At 39.4% G+C, this 17,537-nt stretch overlaps 2 protein-coding genes across 4 annotated transcripts in view; one reads left to right on the top strand and one right to left on the bottom strand.

Moving 5' to 3' along the window:
• LOC135703603 (cyclin-dependent kinase-like 4) overlaps positions 1-5,288 on the top strand; it is a 30,227-nt gene extending 24,939 nt beyond the window's left edge. For all 3 annotated transcript variants that reach the window (XM_065224870.1, XM_065224869.1, XM_065224868.1), the window contains exons 4-7: positions 4,069-4,234; positions 4,289-4,539; positions 4,599-4,694; positions 4,759-5,288. In XM_065224870.1, coding sequence (XP_065080942.1) covers positions 4,069-4,234; positions 4,289-4,539; positions 4,599-4,694; positions 4,759-5,013 — 768 coding nt within the window. In that variant the 3' untranslated portion in view covers positions 5,014-5,288. The remainder of the gene's footprint in view (positions 1-4,068; positions 4,235-4,288; positions 4,540-4,598; positions 4,695-4,758) is intronic.
• Positions 5,289-7,635: 2,347 nt separating this feature from the next.
• sip3 (septin interacting protein 3) lies at positions 7,636-16,849 on the bottom strand. The gene is made up of 6 exons (XM_065224822.1): positions 16,507-16,849; positions 11,177-11,422; positions 10,735-11,114; positions 10,291-10,673; positions 8,724-8,926; positions 7,636-8,659 (listed from the first exon to the last, which is right to left on the bottom strand). The coding sequence occupies exons 1-6, from the start codon at positions 16,633-16,635 to the stop codon at positions 8,150-8,152; spliced, it is 1,851 nt and encodes a 616-aa protein (XP_065080894.1). The 5' UTR covers positions 16,636-16,849; the 3' UTR covers positions 7,636-8,149.
• Positions 16,850-17,537: the final 688 nt, after the last annotated feature.

Below are 17,537 nucleotides of genomic sequence, written 5' to 3'. Positions count from 1 at the left end.
ATATGCCGAAGTAGTTCTCTACCTCATCATATTTGTTTTGAATTTAAAATATTTAAGAATATAGCGAGGTAAGTACCGAAAACGGTTACTTACCTCAGGTAATTGGAAAATTGAAACAAAATTTAAAATCAGCTGCTATCTTTAAAAAAGCTGCTGCATTAAAATGTGTTGAGAACTGATGACATGGCAGCATTTAAACTTTTCAAGTCAACACGTTTGAAATGCTATGAGTTGTAGATGTGTGCTGGATAAGTTGATAGCAACACATGAAAGCGTTGTTTTTTTTCATACATTTTAGTTATATAAAGTATGAGGCTCATTCGCAGTAGCTTCACGGAGTCGAAATCCAATTTTTAATTTACAAAATTACAAGCGTAGAGCGTGGTCTGATATTTCTCGGTATGATAGATGGAACTAAGGAAAAAGAACAAAGAACACAGGGATAAATTTAATATTTTTCGGTGATCGAACGTTGGAGATGGTGGTGGTTGGACAACTTCTCAGGGTCTCGAACTAAGCGGATGGATAATTTATTACAGTAAAACTGTAAAGAATCATAAGACATACTATGGTGAGACACTACTAAATCCTCAAATCGATCCGTTTTAGAAACACGAAAATCCAAAACATGAATAAAGGGTACCTAGGCTTGATGGAGTCTCACTCGCGAGTCTGAAATGAGCCAAGCGTAGCATTCTTCTATGGATTAGAATTCCTACTAACAAATCATTTCACGGCTTGTGAGCGAAGGGGGATAAAACGCGAGTGAGGTTTGTTGTCAATCATATTAATGTTTTCTTTTACATGCTCTTACTCACGTTAGGTGAACTCTGAGCTTCTAGCTTTGAACAAAAAAGTCATCGGGGGCCTCGAAAATCACACCTCACGGCATATCATCCCCTCGCTCGAGCTAGCTCTTCTTCTCTTTCGAGGAGTTTTTGTTTACTTCTTCCATATTCCTGCCGCCACTCACTCGTGGCGACGGCGCCGGTGGTGTATAGTGGTGAGCGTGACTGCTTTCTCACCCCAGTGTGACTGGGTTCGATCCCAGCCGAGGTCGTTGGGATTTTTATGAGGCGGAAGAGAAGTAAAGCCAGTGGTCCCGGTCCATGAGTTGATGGGTGCGATATCTATCCAGGTGTGGATGCAGCCTCCCACTAATAGATGGAAATCGATGTCCGTCGGTGTTTGGCTCTAGATTATGGTACAGAGACTGGTGATAAATAATGGAATCAAGATGAATATGTACTTTTTTTCATTTCGTTTATTTGGCAGGCTCAAATGTTATAAAAATAACTTAGTGGAGCCGAGTAACATGGAATACCAATTTTGGTACTGTAAATACAAAAAAAAAGATATAAAAATGGATTTTATCATAGAATCAACTTCTTTCGTTCCCGAATTTGTTCCTCATTTTCATTGAACCCGAATCGTGATCGCTGCTGCTGCTTCTGAACGTCGTTTCCCGTTGCATGCTCTCCGCTACTCTCGTCGGTCGTCGGGGTCGTCACGTCCATTTCGTTATGTTGAGTACTGTAGTTGAGAAGTGCAAAACGTTGTAACGTCACACAACGTAGTCGCAAATTATTTTGAGCTACTCAAATAATAAGCCCTTGGTAAATTTAAGAATGAACTAGCAAAGTGCTAAAAATCTCAATAATAAAGTATTAAAAAAAAACCTTCACACTTAGACATTTTTACAGAAATCTGTAAAATTTTAACGAAATCTCAACAGCTGAACGTTCTGTAAATAGTTTCGCAGATTTCCTGTAGTTTTTCACAAATATCTGTGAATTTTTCACAGATATCTGTAAATAATTACAAAAAATTAATTAATTTCCAAATCTACAATAATATTTGAGGGTAACTTGTATTTTTTTTTAAGTAACAGATAGTTATAGACTTTTTTGGCGTTTGGTCATTAAGGTAAATTCCAGAACAACATGTGAAAAGGGCATACAAGCTTTTTGTAAACAAACCTTCTTATGCCCTTTTCTTGCCACCCATATGACAGCAACGCAAACCTTTAACATCACCGGGTAGGGGACACTTTCCCCTTCCCGATGATATTGCTGGTTTGCGTGGGCGACCCTCGGTTGGTGAGAAAAGGGCCTACAAAGGTTTGTTTACAAAAAGCTTGTATGCCCTTTTCACATGTTGTTCTGGAATTATGAGTAGTGACAGTGGAAATTCGCGACAAGCACTTCCCGTCCCTTACTTCTCATTGCACACTAGATTAGGAAGAGAGGGACATGTAGCTTCAGCTGGTAATTTTCATCGTCCCTAATCATATTATAACGCGTCTATTTTTTCAGCTTCATTGCGGAGCCAATATTCATTGTTTAGATCACACAATTACTTAAAACTAACGTTATTAAAGCGGGGGCCGATTACTCGCGGCTATCTCGAGGTTAGGGGTAACAAATTGTAACAAATGGATGGCAGGGTAGGGATTGAGAACACATGGTTTGGAGAGCAATGTGCTCTTGATCTCGAACTAAGCGACATACTGATGAAAAAGACAAACATGGGGGTACACCGATGGGCAGCTAACAACTTGGGAGAACACAAGATGACACTGACTACTAAATCATCAGAACTATCCGTTTTAAAAACACATAAATTAAATTCAAATAGTCGAGATCTCGGCTAGCCAAGACATCTCTGGTTGTTTTCCTCGGGCCCTGAGGGATGTGGATAACTCAGATCTGGCAACACGGTGTAGGGTACATTAACAAACAACATGCTCGATATCATGGTAACCACTGCCACACGCACATAAATTGCTGCCTGAGAGCCCAATTCGATAAAAGTGCAAGTCTAACGAACAGTGATTGGACATAAGCCTTGACATAACGCGTATAAAGTCGCAGCTCATATCCAACCCTTTGAACCATGGTTTGTTCGACACCTGTGGGAGAATAGAATGTAACCATGTTCCCAAATCACCATCATTCCATTTTTGTTGCCAACTGATGAGGACTTGCTGACGAGCAATGGAGACAAATTCGTTGAAGGCAATTTGTCGCTCAACAATATCGCCTTCCATAGCGCCCACCTTAGCCAACGAGTCCGCTTTCTCATTACCCGGAACCAAGCTAAGGCAATCTCGAAGGCAATAGCACCGGCAAACCGACATGACACTTAATTATGATTTAAATGTGCAGTGATCCGAACTGTCAAAACCTCGGTCAAAACCATAGGATTTTTTTATCTAGATAAAAATAGTTTGTCCAGAATAGATCAGACACGAACCAATTCATAACTTTTGCACAGTGTGATTTTTCTGAGGCATAGAAATCTCTGATTACGTCTTCCTTCGGAAGGGAAGTAAAGCCGTTTGTCCCGGCCCATGTGTGTTTGAATGGGTGCGATATAAAGGCAGGTGTGGAAGCTGCCTTTCTGCACATTCGATTGCCGTCAATGGATGGCAATCGATGTCCGTCGGTGATTGGCACTAGATTGTGGAACAGAGACCGACTTAAATAAAGGAATGAAGAATTTGTATCAAATGGACTCATGTGGATTTTCAAATACCCGGTTAATATCTTCTATTGAACGGGTCTTAAAATTTCGTAACAGTTGGTAATTTTGTTCCTTTTTTATATTAGACTCATATTGTTAGGGTAATCCGAAAAATCAGCATTTTTCCTATTGCATGTTATATATTTTCGTGGAAATTTGGACATTTTTACACAATCAAAAATTCAGCAATGTATGGGAAATGGATGTAATGTCGGCCTAAATGCCCCTAATTTGGGCCCATACATAAATTCAGCAAAAAATTATAAATTTTCAATAGCGACCAAAAATATCCATTAGTACCGTCTCAATGACGCGTTCATCTAGATAAAATTGATAAATAGCAGATTTTTAGCGATGGGCCCAATCTTAGATCCAAAGGCCAACATTAGAGCCATTTCCCCTATTTTTTTTTTCGTTTCTGAGGTACAAAATATTAGGTTTTGAATAATGGAGACTCATGGCAGTTTATGAGCAAAAACTAAAAACTTCAAACGTCAAACGTTTTATATTAAATGTTAATTCGGCAAATCATTTATATTCTAGGGCTGCCCAGATAATCTTACAAAACAGATTACATTTCAAACCATCCAAGGAGTTGCATATTGCCACAAGCAAGGTTGTTTGCATCGTGACATCAAACCTGAAAATATTCTTCTAACAGCCCAGGGTCAAGTAAAGCTGTGTGATTTCGGATTCGCTCGGATGTTAAGTATGAAGTGTATGAGTTGACAAATTACGACGTGCACTAATTATTACATTCCAGGCCCTGGAGAAAACTACACAGACTATGTGGCCACTAGATGGTATAGAGCACCAGAGTTGCTGGTTGGCGACACACAGTACGGAACGCCCGTGGATGTGTGGGCTATTGGGTGCGTGTTTGCCGAATTGGTACGAGGAGATGCACTATGGCCAGGAAGAAGCGACGTCGATCAGCTTTACCTGATACGGCGCACTCTCGGCGATCTTCTACCTCGGCACCTAGCAATATTCAATCAAAATGAATTCTTCAAGGTAATTTAAACACTCATATTAAAAAAAAACAACCTAGACATTCAAATGGAAACACACAGGGTATCACACTACCAGTTCCTCCAACGCTCGAACCACTGGAAACTAAGATGCCACAACGAACGCTATCCAACCCTATGATGATGGACTTTCTCAAGGTAATCCGTTCACACATCATAAGTTAAACAGTATTTCAGTAACGCTTGAACTTTGCATTCACAGAAATGTCTTGATAAGGATCCTGCAAAGCGTTGGTCATGCGAAAGGCTTGTTACACATTCTTACTTTGAGGACTACGTCAGCAAGCAGAAGGAGATTGAGCAAACCATCACCTTGGAAAATCAAAAGCAAAGTAATCGAGAGTCTAAATCGAAGATCTCCAACACTTCGTTACCACAATTGCCGGCGACGCAAGAGTCTCGAGTACCGCAGAAGAACCTTTACCTTCGTTCCGATCACCATTTACCAACCATTTAGATATTAGTACGCTTTCGTGGATTTATACGGTGTTCTAGGGTAGAGAACTTATTTTAAAATATTCTTTCGCCTATTGTGACGTTCAACTAATTCTACTAATAGAAATGATAGCATTAATGTTGAGCGTTTACTTTGCTTACTTTATATACGAGAGAAATGGAACGATTGGAAGAAGCCAATATTAACTATGTGAATGCAATGTAGTATGGAACATACCAGTGTGTGTATGTTTTCAAAATGCTACAGTGAAATAAATGAGAAATAATTATTCAAAATGTTTTCTATTCTCCGTTTCTTATTTCATTATATCTTCCAGGTGTGGTACTCCCTACCCAGCACTACTGAGACCCCCCTCTAAATTGCCTCAGATTAGATTGCTTGATCGGCCGGCGCCGGTGGTGTAGTGGTAAGCGTGACTGCTTTCTAACACCCCAATGGGTCTGGGTTCAATCCCAGCCGAGGTCGGTGGGATTTTTCTGAGGCATAAAAATCTCTGGTCACGTCTTCCTTCGGAGGGAAGTAAAACCGTTGGTCCCGGCCCATGTGTGTTGAATGGGTGCGATATCCTACGCAGGTGTGGAAGCTGCCTTTCTGCACATTCGATTGCCGTCAATGGATGGCAATCGATGTCCGTCGGTGATTGGCACTAGATTGCGGAACAGAGACCGACGTTAAATAAAGGAAAAAAAAAAAAAAAAGATTGCTTGATCACTTTTTTTACGATAATCTAGGACGTTCACATCACTCTGAAGTTCTGATCATTGTGTTTACAGACTCAACATTAGTTAATGGGTACGTTACCCAAATATTGTTGTACAATAATGATCGAAAAGCTTAAACGCTGGCCAGACTGAGCAGATATAACATGTTTTAAAGGTTGTCAAATAATTGCAACACAGAAACCACCATCAAGATAGCGCTATAACATGTTATAACTTTGTAGTCTGAACGTACTATTAGTTGCATTCTATGAAAAACATAAAGTAACATATAGGAAGCGCAACAAGTTTTCCCAATTGTTCTGGAAGATTGATATTGAGGTTCTATAGGTTTAGTGAAGTTTTTCACGGTGTTCCGACGTGGGACCTCTTAACATAGTGTCGCATTTGCGGTTGTGCTAATAGTACGTTCAGACTACAGAGTTATAACATGTTATAGCGCTATCTTGATGGTCGTTTCTGTGTTGCAATTATTTGACAACCGTTATAACATGTTATAACTCTCCAGTCTGGACAGCGTTTAACACTCACTCACTCATGTATCATGTGTATAGGGCCAACGAGAAAGATTTCCATTCTGGGCGGCTGCTCGCTTTTGCCTTGACCTGGACCAGACCCCTCACTCTTTGGAATTTATAGAGACAGATAACAGCATATTAGCAACCGGTGAAAACTAACGATTTTAATTTGGCTCACTACTTGACTAGCCTATTGGTGCTAAGTACATCTATAAGCGTACCTCATTCTAGTCGAAATTCTAGTGCTACGCTATGTTTGTTTGGATTCGTTATGAAAGTTTAACTGATAAAATTAAAGGTTTGTGGATTTTCCTACGTTTCGCGGGGTGCATCAATTAGCTTGGGACTGAAGATAGTACCAAAGCTGAGTCAAAAAGTCGAGCACGTTTCTTCGGAACCTTCTAGTTTTAGAGTTACATAAGTAGCACCAACGATGCCAGATTGAAGCCTCCCTTAGCTCAGTCGGTAAAGGCGCAGCTACAAAGCAAAACCATGCTGGGTTCAATTCCCGGTCCGGTCTAGGAATTTTTCGGGTTGGAAAATTTCTCGCCTTCCCTGGGCATAGAAGTATGATTGGTCTTGCCACACAATTATACCAATGCAAAAATGGTGCAAACATCGAAAGCTCTCAATTAATAACTGTGGAAGTGCATCTAGAACACTAAGTTGAGAGCACGCAATAAGCTAATATGCGATATGCAATAAGCTTGAAATGCGAAGAAGAAGAAGAAGAACGATGCCAGATTCAATAATGGACGTCCTATTTAATCTGCCCCTTGGGACAGGAATTCATCTGGTGCCCCTTCATTTTGCTAGGTTTTATTCTCGCTACTATATTGCTATCAGTGCTGCAAAATCTCGACAGTACACGGTGATATTGACAATTCTGCTTTGGTCACTCATTGGAGCCAGCAGTCATAGTCAAGGCAAACCATGTCAATTGTCAATGACAATGTTGTCAGTGACGAACATGTGCAGATTTATTTATTAGCTAAATTTGTAACGAAATTAAAAGACTTGAGCAAAACAATAACATGGATCCATTTTAGTGAATAAGTATCTACGTCCTGAGCTACTTGGATAACAATAATGTGATTCAGAATGTACTAAATTACACTTTTGACGAAGGTTTTTTTGAGGATCAAGTCTGTCAGTGACTATGTGACGAACAATTTAGTCAATATCGCGCGAAAGTCTGTCAGTGACAATGACAAATCTCAGCACTGATTGCTATACTATATTGCATACTGCCCATATACGCATAACAATCCCAGTTGAATAGGAAGTCAAGTAAAGATGTGACTGTTATGCTTTTATGGGCAGTATTATACTCCCCGTACTTACACCTGTGTACATGTAGAAATCAAATGAATGAAACCACAAAATTCTTATTTTTTTACATTTATTGAGATGTAGGAATATTTACATTTACAAATAGTGAACGTTTTTCAGCACTAGCTAGTACATTTTAAATAAACAATATTTTGTGTTCTCTCTTTCTACTACAGTTCTTTTTTATCTTGTGTGTCTCGTATTCAGTTACAAATATTGTTAAAATTTATGATCAATTTCACTGTTTATGATACAGCTCATGTAACACGAGTTGCTATCGACGCACAATTGGTGCAATGATGCTACCGAGAACAAACCTACTCTTTCTTTACCTATTAGCAAACTTGCGCATAAGGAAGAAAAAATGCAAATCATACGGAACAAGTAAAAGAATTGAAGCTCTGAAAACAAACATAAAATAAGCATTTTTTTTTTTTTCCATCTTAGGAACATAATGCAGTAGAATGAAAATATCAAACTAAATACATAGGTTTAGCTGTTCCTTATCGAATCACCAGCCTAAACTATCAGCAGACTTGTACCAGTCTCATAAGTTTTTAACGTCTTTTAATCAGAGCTTAGCCGCGAACCAAATTTCTCCAGACGTCTGCGACGGATTTCACTCATTTCAGAATTATCTGCATGCCTTACATTGCTAGTGCTACTGCTGTTACTGTTACTGCTCACCGAGGTACTTGGCACTGATTGCTGCTGCTGATCTGGAGTTATCAGGAATTCTTTGCTGGTACTAGGTAAAGGTTCTTTATTGAGTTTCGAAACGGAATCGTCATCACTACCAAGATCCTCTAGTTTGGCTACCGTAGGGGTGATTGTCGGCGACAAAGAATTGTTTTCTGCTATTTCCTGAGTAGTCACGGAAGCTGGCGGCACATTTGCAATCACTGATGGATTAACCAAGTTAGTGAAATCTGCTGGAACTGATGGTGCTGATCCTTGGCTAGTGCTAGCAATGGATTCTACTGGAGCAGCAACCGGAGGTAAACGAGCTACCAGAGCAGAGTACTGGTTCATAAGTGCCACCGATGCATCCAACAGTGTGCGAATATTTTGAAGATGCTGTAACGGGAAATATATAATTGCAATAACATTGTATATTACCCACCATCAAGACAGTACATACTTTGATTCGTTCTTCGACGTGTTGTCGTTCGTTTCCTTCCATAGCACGCAATTCATCGTCGGAAAGGGTGTCAAGGGCAGGTGGTGCAGGTGGTAAGGGCATTGCATATGGTGGAATACCCATGAAAGGAATTGGCGGAAATACTAACGGAGCTCCGGGAATCAATGGAACGGAGGTAGAATTTGCAGCGTTTAAGGTGGAAGCTGTGGAAAGAAAAATTAGTTTATTTATAAATTCACATTACAATCCAGCCTGATTACATAAAGCTTGGCTTGGGAATATTAATTGTAATTGTTAAGTGCATATATCGTGTCATCTGCTATGTTGGCGTATCTAGGAACCAGCATAATTGTCCCGTGTGTATATGAAACTCTATAGAACATGGGACAAGTATGCGTCCACCGGCAGTATATTAGACATATAAATATTACTACCACCCACCCAAGCATGGGAAAATTCATTGACTCGAACGAGCACCACTGAAACAAAATAACTGCACTATCGTTCATACTGGCGACATCGCTCTGTTGAGACAACGAAATCACAACCCATGCTCCTCCCCTGATCCTATCCTTTGACAATGTACCCCTCTAACATCGCGTAAGCCGCGAGTATACGGCCCAACTCCCACCAGGCATAGAATTAAGTGAATTTTGTTTGAAACAACGAACAATTAATTATCGGCTCCGTAAAGCTAACGCGATTGAGCCTTACAAATAAACGAACTTGATAAATAAATAAAGATTTTCCATCTTTGAATATTTTTTTTCTCGATATTTGGGGTAATAATACATTTGAGGTAATGGAATTCGAGGTAATGGAGTATTCTGGGTAATGTCCTAAAGACTTGTTGAAGTAGGTACGTGCACAGTACAATCAAGTATTTGGAAGATTGCCTCGATTCACATTCAAAGAAACAATAGAATTATGACTTAAAGTTGAGGTTAGCTTCAGATTGTTTAAACGCGTAAAAAACCTACCAAGATTGAGTACTTTCACATACTAAAATATTTTTAAATGTTGAATTATCATATAATTCAAACAATTTCTGGAATTTCACCAAACATTGTGATAATTTTAGTTTTGCCATTTAATTAACAATGACCCAAAACGAATACAGGTATATACCCCGATATAACGTAACTGTCACTTGTGACATCGCTGATTTCAAGCTATTACTCATTAAATCACCATCGGATATATGAGACAATCCTCCATCTATTGGGCATGCCAATTTGTATGACTGAATTGATATTTCAGTGGCAACTTTTCAATTGGCTTTGTAAACAATGGCTTTAGCCATCGATTTCTCGCGAATAAAAGCTCATTCATGTTTATTAGCGACACCATCAGGCAGAATGTTTCTTCTACCAAATGACATCGTTAATTAGCAGGAGTGGCGGTCGAAGTCATTGTTCACAACAGCAGTTTCGCCCCAATGAAATGTAGGCACTGATTTGTGAGATATCGACGATGGAAGTCAAAAGTTACAGTTACATTATATCGAGGTATACCTGTAATGTGATTGAAATTGAAATTAAAAAGACTTCAGTGTATATCAGGTTACCATTCGTTTGTATAGCTGCTGTTGTTCCAACACTTCCTGCAGTGCTTGATCGATTTCCTTCATTTGCATTGGGTAAATTGGCCGGTTCGTTATTTACTGGTTGAACCGCATTAGGAGTTGTAGTCGTTATAGGTGTTCGAAGGATGTTAAGTCTACACGTTGGACAGGTCTGCTGTCGTTGGAACCAGGACCGCAAGCAAGTAGTGTGGAAAATATGTCCACATGGTAGCTTCTTCGAATTACTGACCATATCTTCACGACAGATGATGCAGATATTATCGGACAGCTGCAGTTCCTCTTGGGTTGCGTCGGGATATAGTGTGTTCATATTACGAATAGCTCGACGAGACAAAATAACGTCATTGAGGGCTTTTTTGAAATTCCTGCAATGATAATAAATTTGATTAGCGCGCATGTTCAAAACATTAAATTAAGTAATATTACCTCATTGTGTAGTACATTGGTCGAAATGCGAAAAGTGGGAGGGTGTAGATCTTCACCATTAATACAACAAATATTACATACAGAACCACTCGGATAAATCCAATGATAAGTTCCGTGTAGAGTAGAAATACTGCCTTGTTCTCCCAAGGGGTGTCGGAACGTAGCTCTGCAGCGTGAAACATGTACTTGATGGCTGTATTTAACACCATGGTCATCAAAATAGCATATTCGAATCCAAAGACCAACTGCACAGTTGCGCCTTTGGCAATTGTAGATTGATATGCGTATGAAATGAGCTGATAGTCCAGTACACCTAAGCACGCTAACAGCCCTGCAACCCTTAGATGGAATATCCATCCAATCACCGGGCTTCGTTCCATCTATAAGCAAATAGTAACAATTGGATACACACATTTAGGGTCTTACCAAACACTAAACTCACATAATCAACGCGGTCTTCAGCTAACCAGTGGAATGACTTTAAAAACAGCAACACGGTAAATAATGCAACAAATTTCGGATTAAAATCATCTCTGAAAACGGTGAAAGCTAAACAGGTTTCAGTTAGAGCGTACCAAAATCTCTCCATTAAATGCTCGAACTCTGCTGCTCGCAGTGTACCCAAAAAAACTTTCTTCATCAGTTTTCCCAACATCAGGACTAGTACCAGCGATTGGATGTAGATAACCTAGAAACATTTTAAAGTAAAGTATTACAAAAAATCGAAAACACAACATAAATATAAATTTAAATCTGCATACATTGGAATGGAAATGTTCAATCGTTTGGGTTATCGTTCGTTTATGGTATTTTTTTTATTAGGATTTATAACCTGACATAAAATGCAAATATTTTTTGCATCAGCTAGGTAATGTCGGCCAAAATGCCCCTAATTTGGGCCCAAACATAAATTCAGCAGTCGACTAAATTTTCAATAGCGATCAAAAATATCCATTAGTACCGTCCCACTGACACGATCCATAGGCCAACATTAGAGACATTTCCCCTTAGTCCATTTTATGAAATGACAGGAGGGGCGAATGTAATTTGGAGCACTGAATTCTTTTCAATCGAAGCATTATGGAAGGCTCTATGATGGAGGCCCCCGATCTCTCCGACATGGTCCTGCCTATCGCTAACTGTGCTTTTCATAGACGTCCCAGATCCAACAGGAAAAGTTTTATTGACTTTCAGGTTTGGGATCAAAAATTCAAAAGTAAAATACGTGTTTAGAAGCAGATCGAAGGTGCTGTGCTCGTGGCTAGATGTGTTTGTTTGCTTCGGTCACGGTTCGTTTTTGTAGAATTATAGCTATTTTTTTTTTAAATAACTACAACTAAACAAAAGAAAGTTAGTGTCTGTGTTCCGAATAGACTTTTTTTTTATGATAATGCAGAATCAATTAGTGATTAGTGGAAGATTGTACACAGTAGCTGCTGTAAAAAAAGCATCTATTAGTAAGAGGAGGAGAAAGATGGCGACAAAATTATATTATTTTGCTCTGATTATTTCATAATCTACATAATTATATAAAATCTTTATATATAGGTATATATATAAATGAATTTCTGTCTGTCTGTCTGCTCGGAAACTGCTAAACCGATCTCCGTGAAAATTTGTATGCAGGGGTTTTTGGGGCAGGGAAAGGTTCTTATGAAGGTTCGAGACCCCTCCCTCTGCTGTAAAGGAGGCTCCCATACAAATGAAACATAAATTTCTGCATAACTAATCAAGCAAATTGAACCAAATTTGGCATGTGGAGGTCAAGAGTGGGGAGGGGGGGGGGGGGCTACGTACATGCATTTTTTTTTTAATTGGCGCATAAACTCAAGCTAATATTGAATCCCGAGCAAGGCCGGGCACACTAAGCTTGTTAATTATCTATTATATAAAGGATGTACCGTTTAAAATCCGCACACACAAAATTCATTCTCAAAATTCTAGATTATCACCAAATTTCCAAATAAACAATTAAAGTTAGTTTTGGCATCATTCATTTAATTTATTTCGCCTTTATATCCGAATGCGCGAACCTTGGCGTTAACCCCAGCCATAAGGTACTGCACGACCTCAGAATCGACAGTTTTTTGCATATTAACCCATGCTTTCTTCATTTCTTCTACATTCTTCACCACTTCTGGTCGTTTTAGAAGGTGCTCTTTCATAATGGTCCAGTATTTTTCTATTGGGCGCAGTTCCGGAGTGTTTGGGGGGTTCAGATCTTTCGACACGAAATCGACATCATTCGCCTTATACCACTCTAGCACGTCCTTCCTGATGCCAAATCCGGGCAGAAGATCGTCTGACCGTCATAAGCCTTCAGGGGAGGGAGAAGCCGCTTTTGGAGACGCTCTTCCACATACACCTGTCCATTCATGGTGCTACGGTAACGAAAGGTGTACTCCGCTTTCCGCAAGTACAAATCGCTTGCCAAATTAAGAACTTCTTGGCGAACTTCGACATCTTCTGTATCCGGAGGTTCTCGGGAACATCACACTTATCCTTGGCAGTCACATACAGGTTTCCTAGAATCTGGTTGAAGTCCGCCTTCACATATGTATCGTCATCCATTACGCAGCAGTGTGGTTTCGTTAACTTCTGGTCGTACAACTTCCGGGCACGGATTTTTGCGGCCGTATTCTGTTTGTCGTCACGGTTTGGGGACTTCTGAACCTTAAACGTACGTAGTTCAGCTCGTGTTTTGGTATTCTGCACGAAAGTCTGCTTACATGCAACTTTTTAGCCGCATCTCGAACTGAGGCGTTCGGTTTCCGTTTAAAGATCCCAACTACGGGTTTGTGATCGTTCTCATTGACCTGACGGTTTTTTTTTCCGGATCTTCGTTTCCGATCAACAGTCAGACGTTCTTCGAATCGTTTTGTGATTCCAGACACCGTGGAATTCGTGATTCCCAACTTTTTTCCGATGGCACGATGCGACAGATCCTTATTCTCAAAGTACTCGTGCAAAAGTTTTTCACGCACGCACTGTTCTTTCGTCGCCATTTTGAAAACTTTGGCGCACCTGATGAAATCAACTCACAGAGAGTAAACAATACACATTAAATTATGCCTTCGCAAAATTTAAATTATTTTTACCCAACGGCTCAAAAGTTAGAGCAATCTGAGTGTGTGTGGATTTTAAACGGTACACCCTTTATACCTATGTTAGAGATTGAGAAGGACCATCAGGGCAACCAACTGAAGCGTTTTGTACGGGGAGAGTTAAATTGTCAACTCCCTGTTGTTGACATTTTATGGATAAAGGACGGGCTCTTATCCACACTCATTGGGGAATTCTTCTGTTCGACGACTTGTTTTTTGAACAATTGTATGATCATGCTGCTGGAAGGAGATTCTTTACTATCTCGTGGAGGCGCATAGGTGATTTTGCTTTTCGATCCACCCAACCCGTATTTGGCCCTTTAACAGTGACATGTTGAGGACAATCAGAGGTTATTAAGCTTGATCAAGTCAAATAATGAGGAGAGCCCACTGCTATCGGACATAGTATCCGTGCTACAATGTGTGGTAAACAATTATCATCATCATCATCATATCATCACAAGTAAGTAAGTTTATTACTAGAATGTTTCAAATTGTTCTTTTCTTCGCTTTTCTCAGACAACCTGCTGTGATCTGTTGATTGAATTCATAGCGTTGCAAAACGCAGCAGAAGTAAACTATTATTGCGCATTGCGCACATTATAAAGGGCCACCCACATTAGATCAGTTTGCGTTGCGTTGACGTAATTTTGACAGTTAGACAATAGATTTAGCTGTCACTTTGCCGCAACGCGTCCGATCCGGATCTATTGTGCGTGGGCCTTAAGAGCGCCTATACCGAAACGGTTAGGGGAACTAGGGGCAAGAAGATCACCCGAGGCAAGAGTGCCACCCTCAATATATTTCAATCCTATTTCACCATGAATCTATGCATGGTATTCTTATGAAGCATTCTTAAAAAATTGTCCGAAACCAAGTCGTAAAAACAATGCAAAAATGTAAATGGATAGAAAAAATATCGTTAAGTCAATATTTAAGTGGACTAAACAATAAAAGTAGTTCGATCAAAAAGCGGAGTCAATCCAATATATTGTAGACTAACAATTGGTAATCAACTTTTACTAACAAAACTTTGATAGTTCTTTTCTCGCCAACAAATTAACAACATCATAGGATAGGGGAAAATTTATCTAGCCTTAGTCTACGTAGGTGTTCGGTTTCCGAAGTTTTGTTCGCAAAAGCTTTTGTGCTCTTTTCTGTTGTTGGTCATGATATGTTAGATTGGTTCCGCTATTTGACAGCTTAAATGGGTCCAGAGATTCTATCCGGAAGACTATAAATATAGCGACTATATATCGGATTCAATCCTAGCCGACGTCGGTAAGATTTTTCTGAGGCACAAAAATCTCTGGTCACGTCTTCCTTCGGAAAGGAAGTAAAGCCGTTGGTCCCGGCCCATGTGTGTTGAATTGAATGGGTGCGATATCCTACGCAGGTGTGGAAGCTGCCTTCCTGCACATTCGATTGCCGTCAATGTATGGCAATCGATGTCCGTCGGTGATTGACACTAAATTGTGGAACAGAGACCGACGATAAATAAAGGAAAAAAAGAGATTTTTAGCCTTTGGCTAGTTCATCTCCGACATTCCACTACTGTATATGATGAACTATGTGCACTACGCAGAACATACATACAGGTGGGGGTTGTGGTTAATCAAATGTGCATGGGTAAGCCGGATATGTCCTATTCTAATTCGCGTTAGGACTCGTTGTTCTGAGGCGCATTTTCGATCGTTGTGTCTATCATTCGTGTCTATTAATTCGTCGCACAACTCGAAATCCCGGTACCATCGCAAGATGTTGTGCATGCAATAAAAAGTAGGACGGTATAGAAATTGGAATGGCATCAAAGTCAGGCCTTTTTAAATGTTGATCTTGAGTTATGCGTCCACCGGCAGTTGACCAATTATCAAATTCCGTAGAAGCGGCACGGATCATGATTGAAAATCCCTTATTTAGACTTTCTTCCAAAAATTTCTCCAACCTTTAGCTGGAATTTCTCTGGTCCCTTTAATATCGATTTAGAGAGTTGACTCTATATTGTAATGGCGATAACCACCCACGTAACACACAATACATTTAATTAAATCATCAATTTGACTAAATTAAGCTACTTAAAACTAAGCAACTGATCCGTGACAAGTGTGTAGGGCAAGCAGCTCCGTAAATCAAAAATATTTAGTTAATATTAATATTACAGTTAAGTTACTAAAAAATCAGCGTCAGCTTAAGAAGTTAATGTGAAAAATACTCGAGATGGCATAGGTGTACAAAGTCTATGCAATACCTATTAGGAGTCAAATACGACGGTATTTTCACTATCCTACCGGAAAACAATGATCAATTCTTGACTCAGAGACCGGAGGCTACCAAAAATGCACACTACTCAAACCCAAGTCCGCGAACCTACATAAATCATAATAAATTTTAAATATGTTTACCTGCAAAGTAAAATAGAAAAAGATGACATAATATTCAAGTTATTGTATGGTGACAATAAGTATTAGCAAAGTTGGTAAATTAGTTAATACATGGTTTGCTATGAGCCAATCCCCCAAGACAAAACCGACATACCCTGTGTCGAGTTCATGTATGTACTACGTATTCTGCAATGGAGGTTGCTATTCGGCCAGCTAATACTGCCACTTTTAGGGTAAGACCTAATTGAAATTAAGTGCATTCTGACTTTAATCAAGTATTTACTTACCGCCATGCTGGGATTCGACTTAGTGATGTAGACCACAGAAGGATAAAATTGTTTCTTCTGATAGTACGCATTTCCGATCACCAAACCTGTCAATGCAAGGCTGATGACCGATATTCCGAGGGCACGCATCTTCACTAATCCTTCAGCCAGTTGGCTGATGCTTTCAAAGAAAATATTAATTTTGACGACCTTCGCCTATGCGTGAACCACTTGCTGCCGCTGCGATCAACTTTTCATTCGAGATTAAGAGCTTCTTGCTTTCCTATCAGGTTTTTGTTTTTTCTTTCGTCAACAGTACACTGCAAGGAGAGATTATAGTTAAATACCGTTATCAATTGCTCCTTTCATCGTACACGATTGATTTCTACATTAAAGTATTGGAATTACAAAAATCTTGAAATCACATAAAAACAAAATGTTTAAATTCCACGTACACAGTGAGAAACACTGAATCCTATATATTTTTTCTTATTTTTCTACCGTCATTGGTGAAAGAATGACAATCTCGGAGCGAGGGGTGCTCATAAGTTGTACGACAGAATCATTGTAACCAAGATTATTATTTGCAGACCATACACGCTAAATCCATCATATCTAATAATATTGTCAATTGGGTTCTTTAGGGATATTGTGGTGGCCCGAATAAAAATATACCATAATACGAATAATTAGTAATATTATTCACATATATTCTCGTTGTAGTTCGAACCGTATTTTCCATACGGTTCGAACGAAAACGGGAATATGTGTGAATATTTCTTTCCGATTGTTATCACCATAAGATTCATCATCTATATATATCATTATATTGGACTATTTGGTGGATTGATACTTTTCTCAATAAAATCGACATTTGGCCGTATGAATAAAAAGAGTTTACTTTACTTTCCAATGCTTTTCTTACGGGAAAAGTAAAGTAAACGCTTTTATTCATACGACCTATTAGGTCGTATGAATAAAAGCGTTTACTTTACTTCTCCCGTAAGAAAAGCACGGTAAAGTAAAGTAAACTCTTTTTATTCATACGACCC

Source organism: Ochlerotatus camptorhynchus, unplaced genomic scaffold (assembly GCF_037179485.1).
Source record: "Ochlerotatus camptorhynchus isolate MF236.1 unplaced genomic scaffold, CSIRO-AGI_Acam_v1.1 ptg000216l, whole genome shotgun sequence".
NCBI lineage: Eukaryota > Metazoa > Arthropoda > Insecta > Diptera > Culicidae > Ochlerotatus > Ochlerotatus camptorhynchus.
The sequence above is the reverse complement of the archived record's forward strand: the minus strand, read 5'-3'. Positions and strand labels throughout refer to the sequence as shown.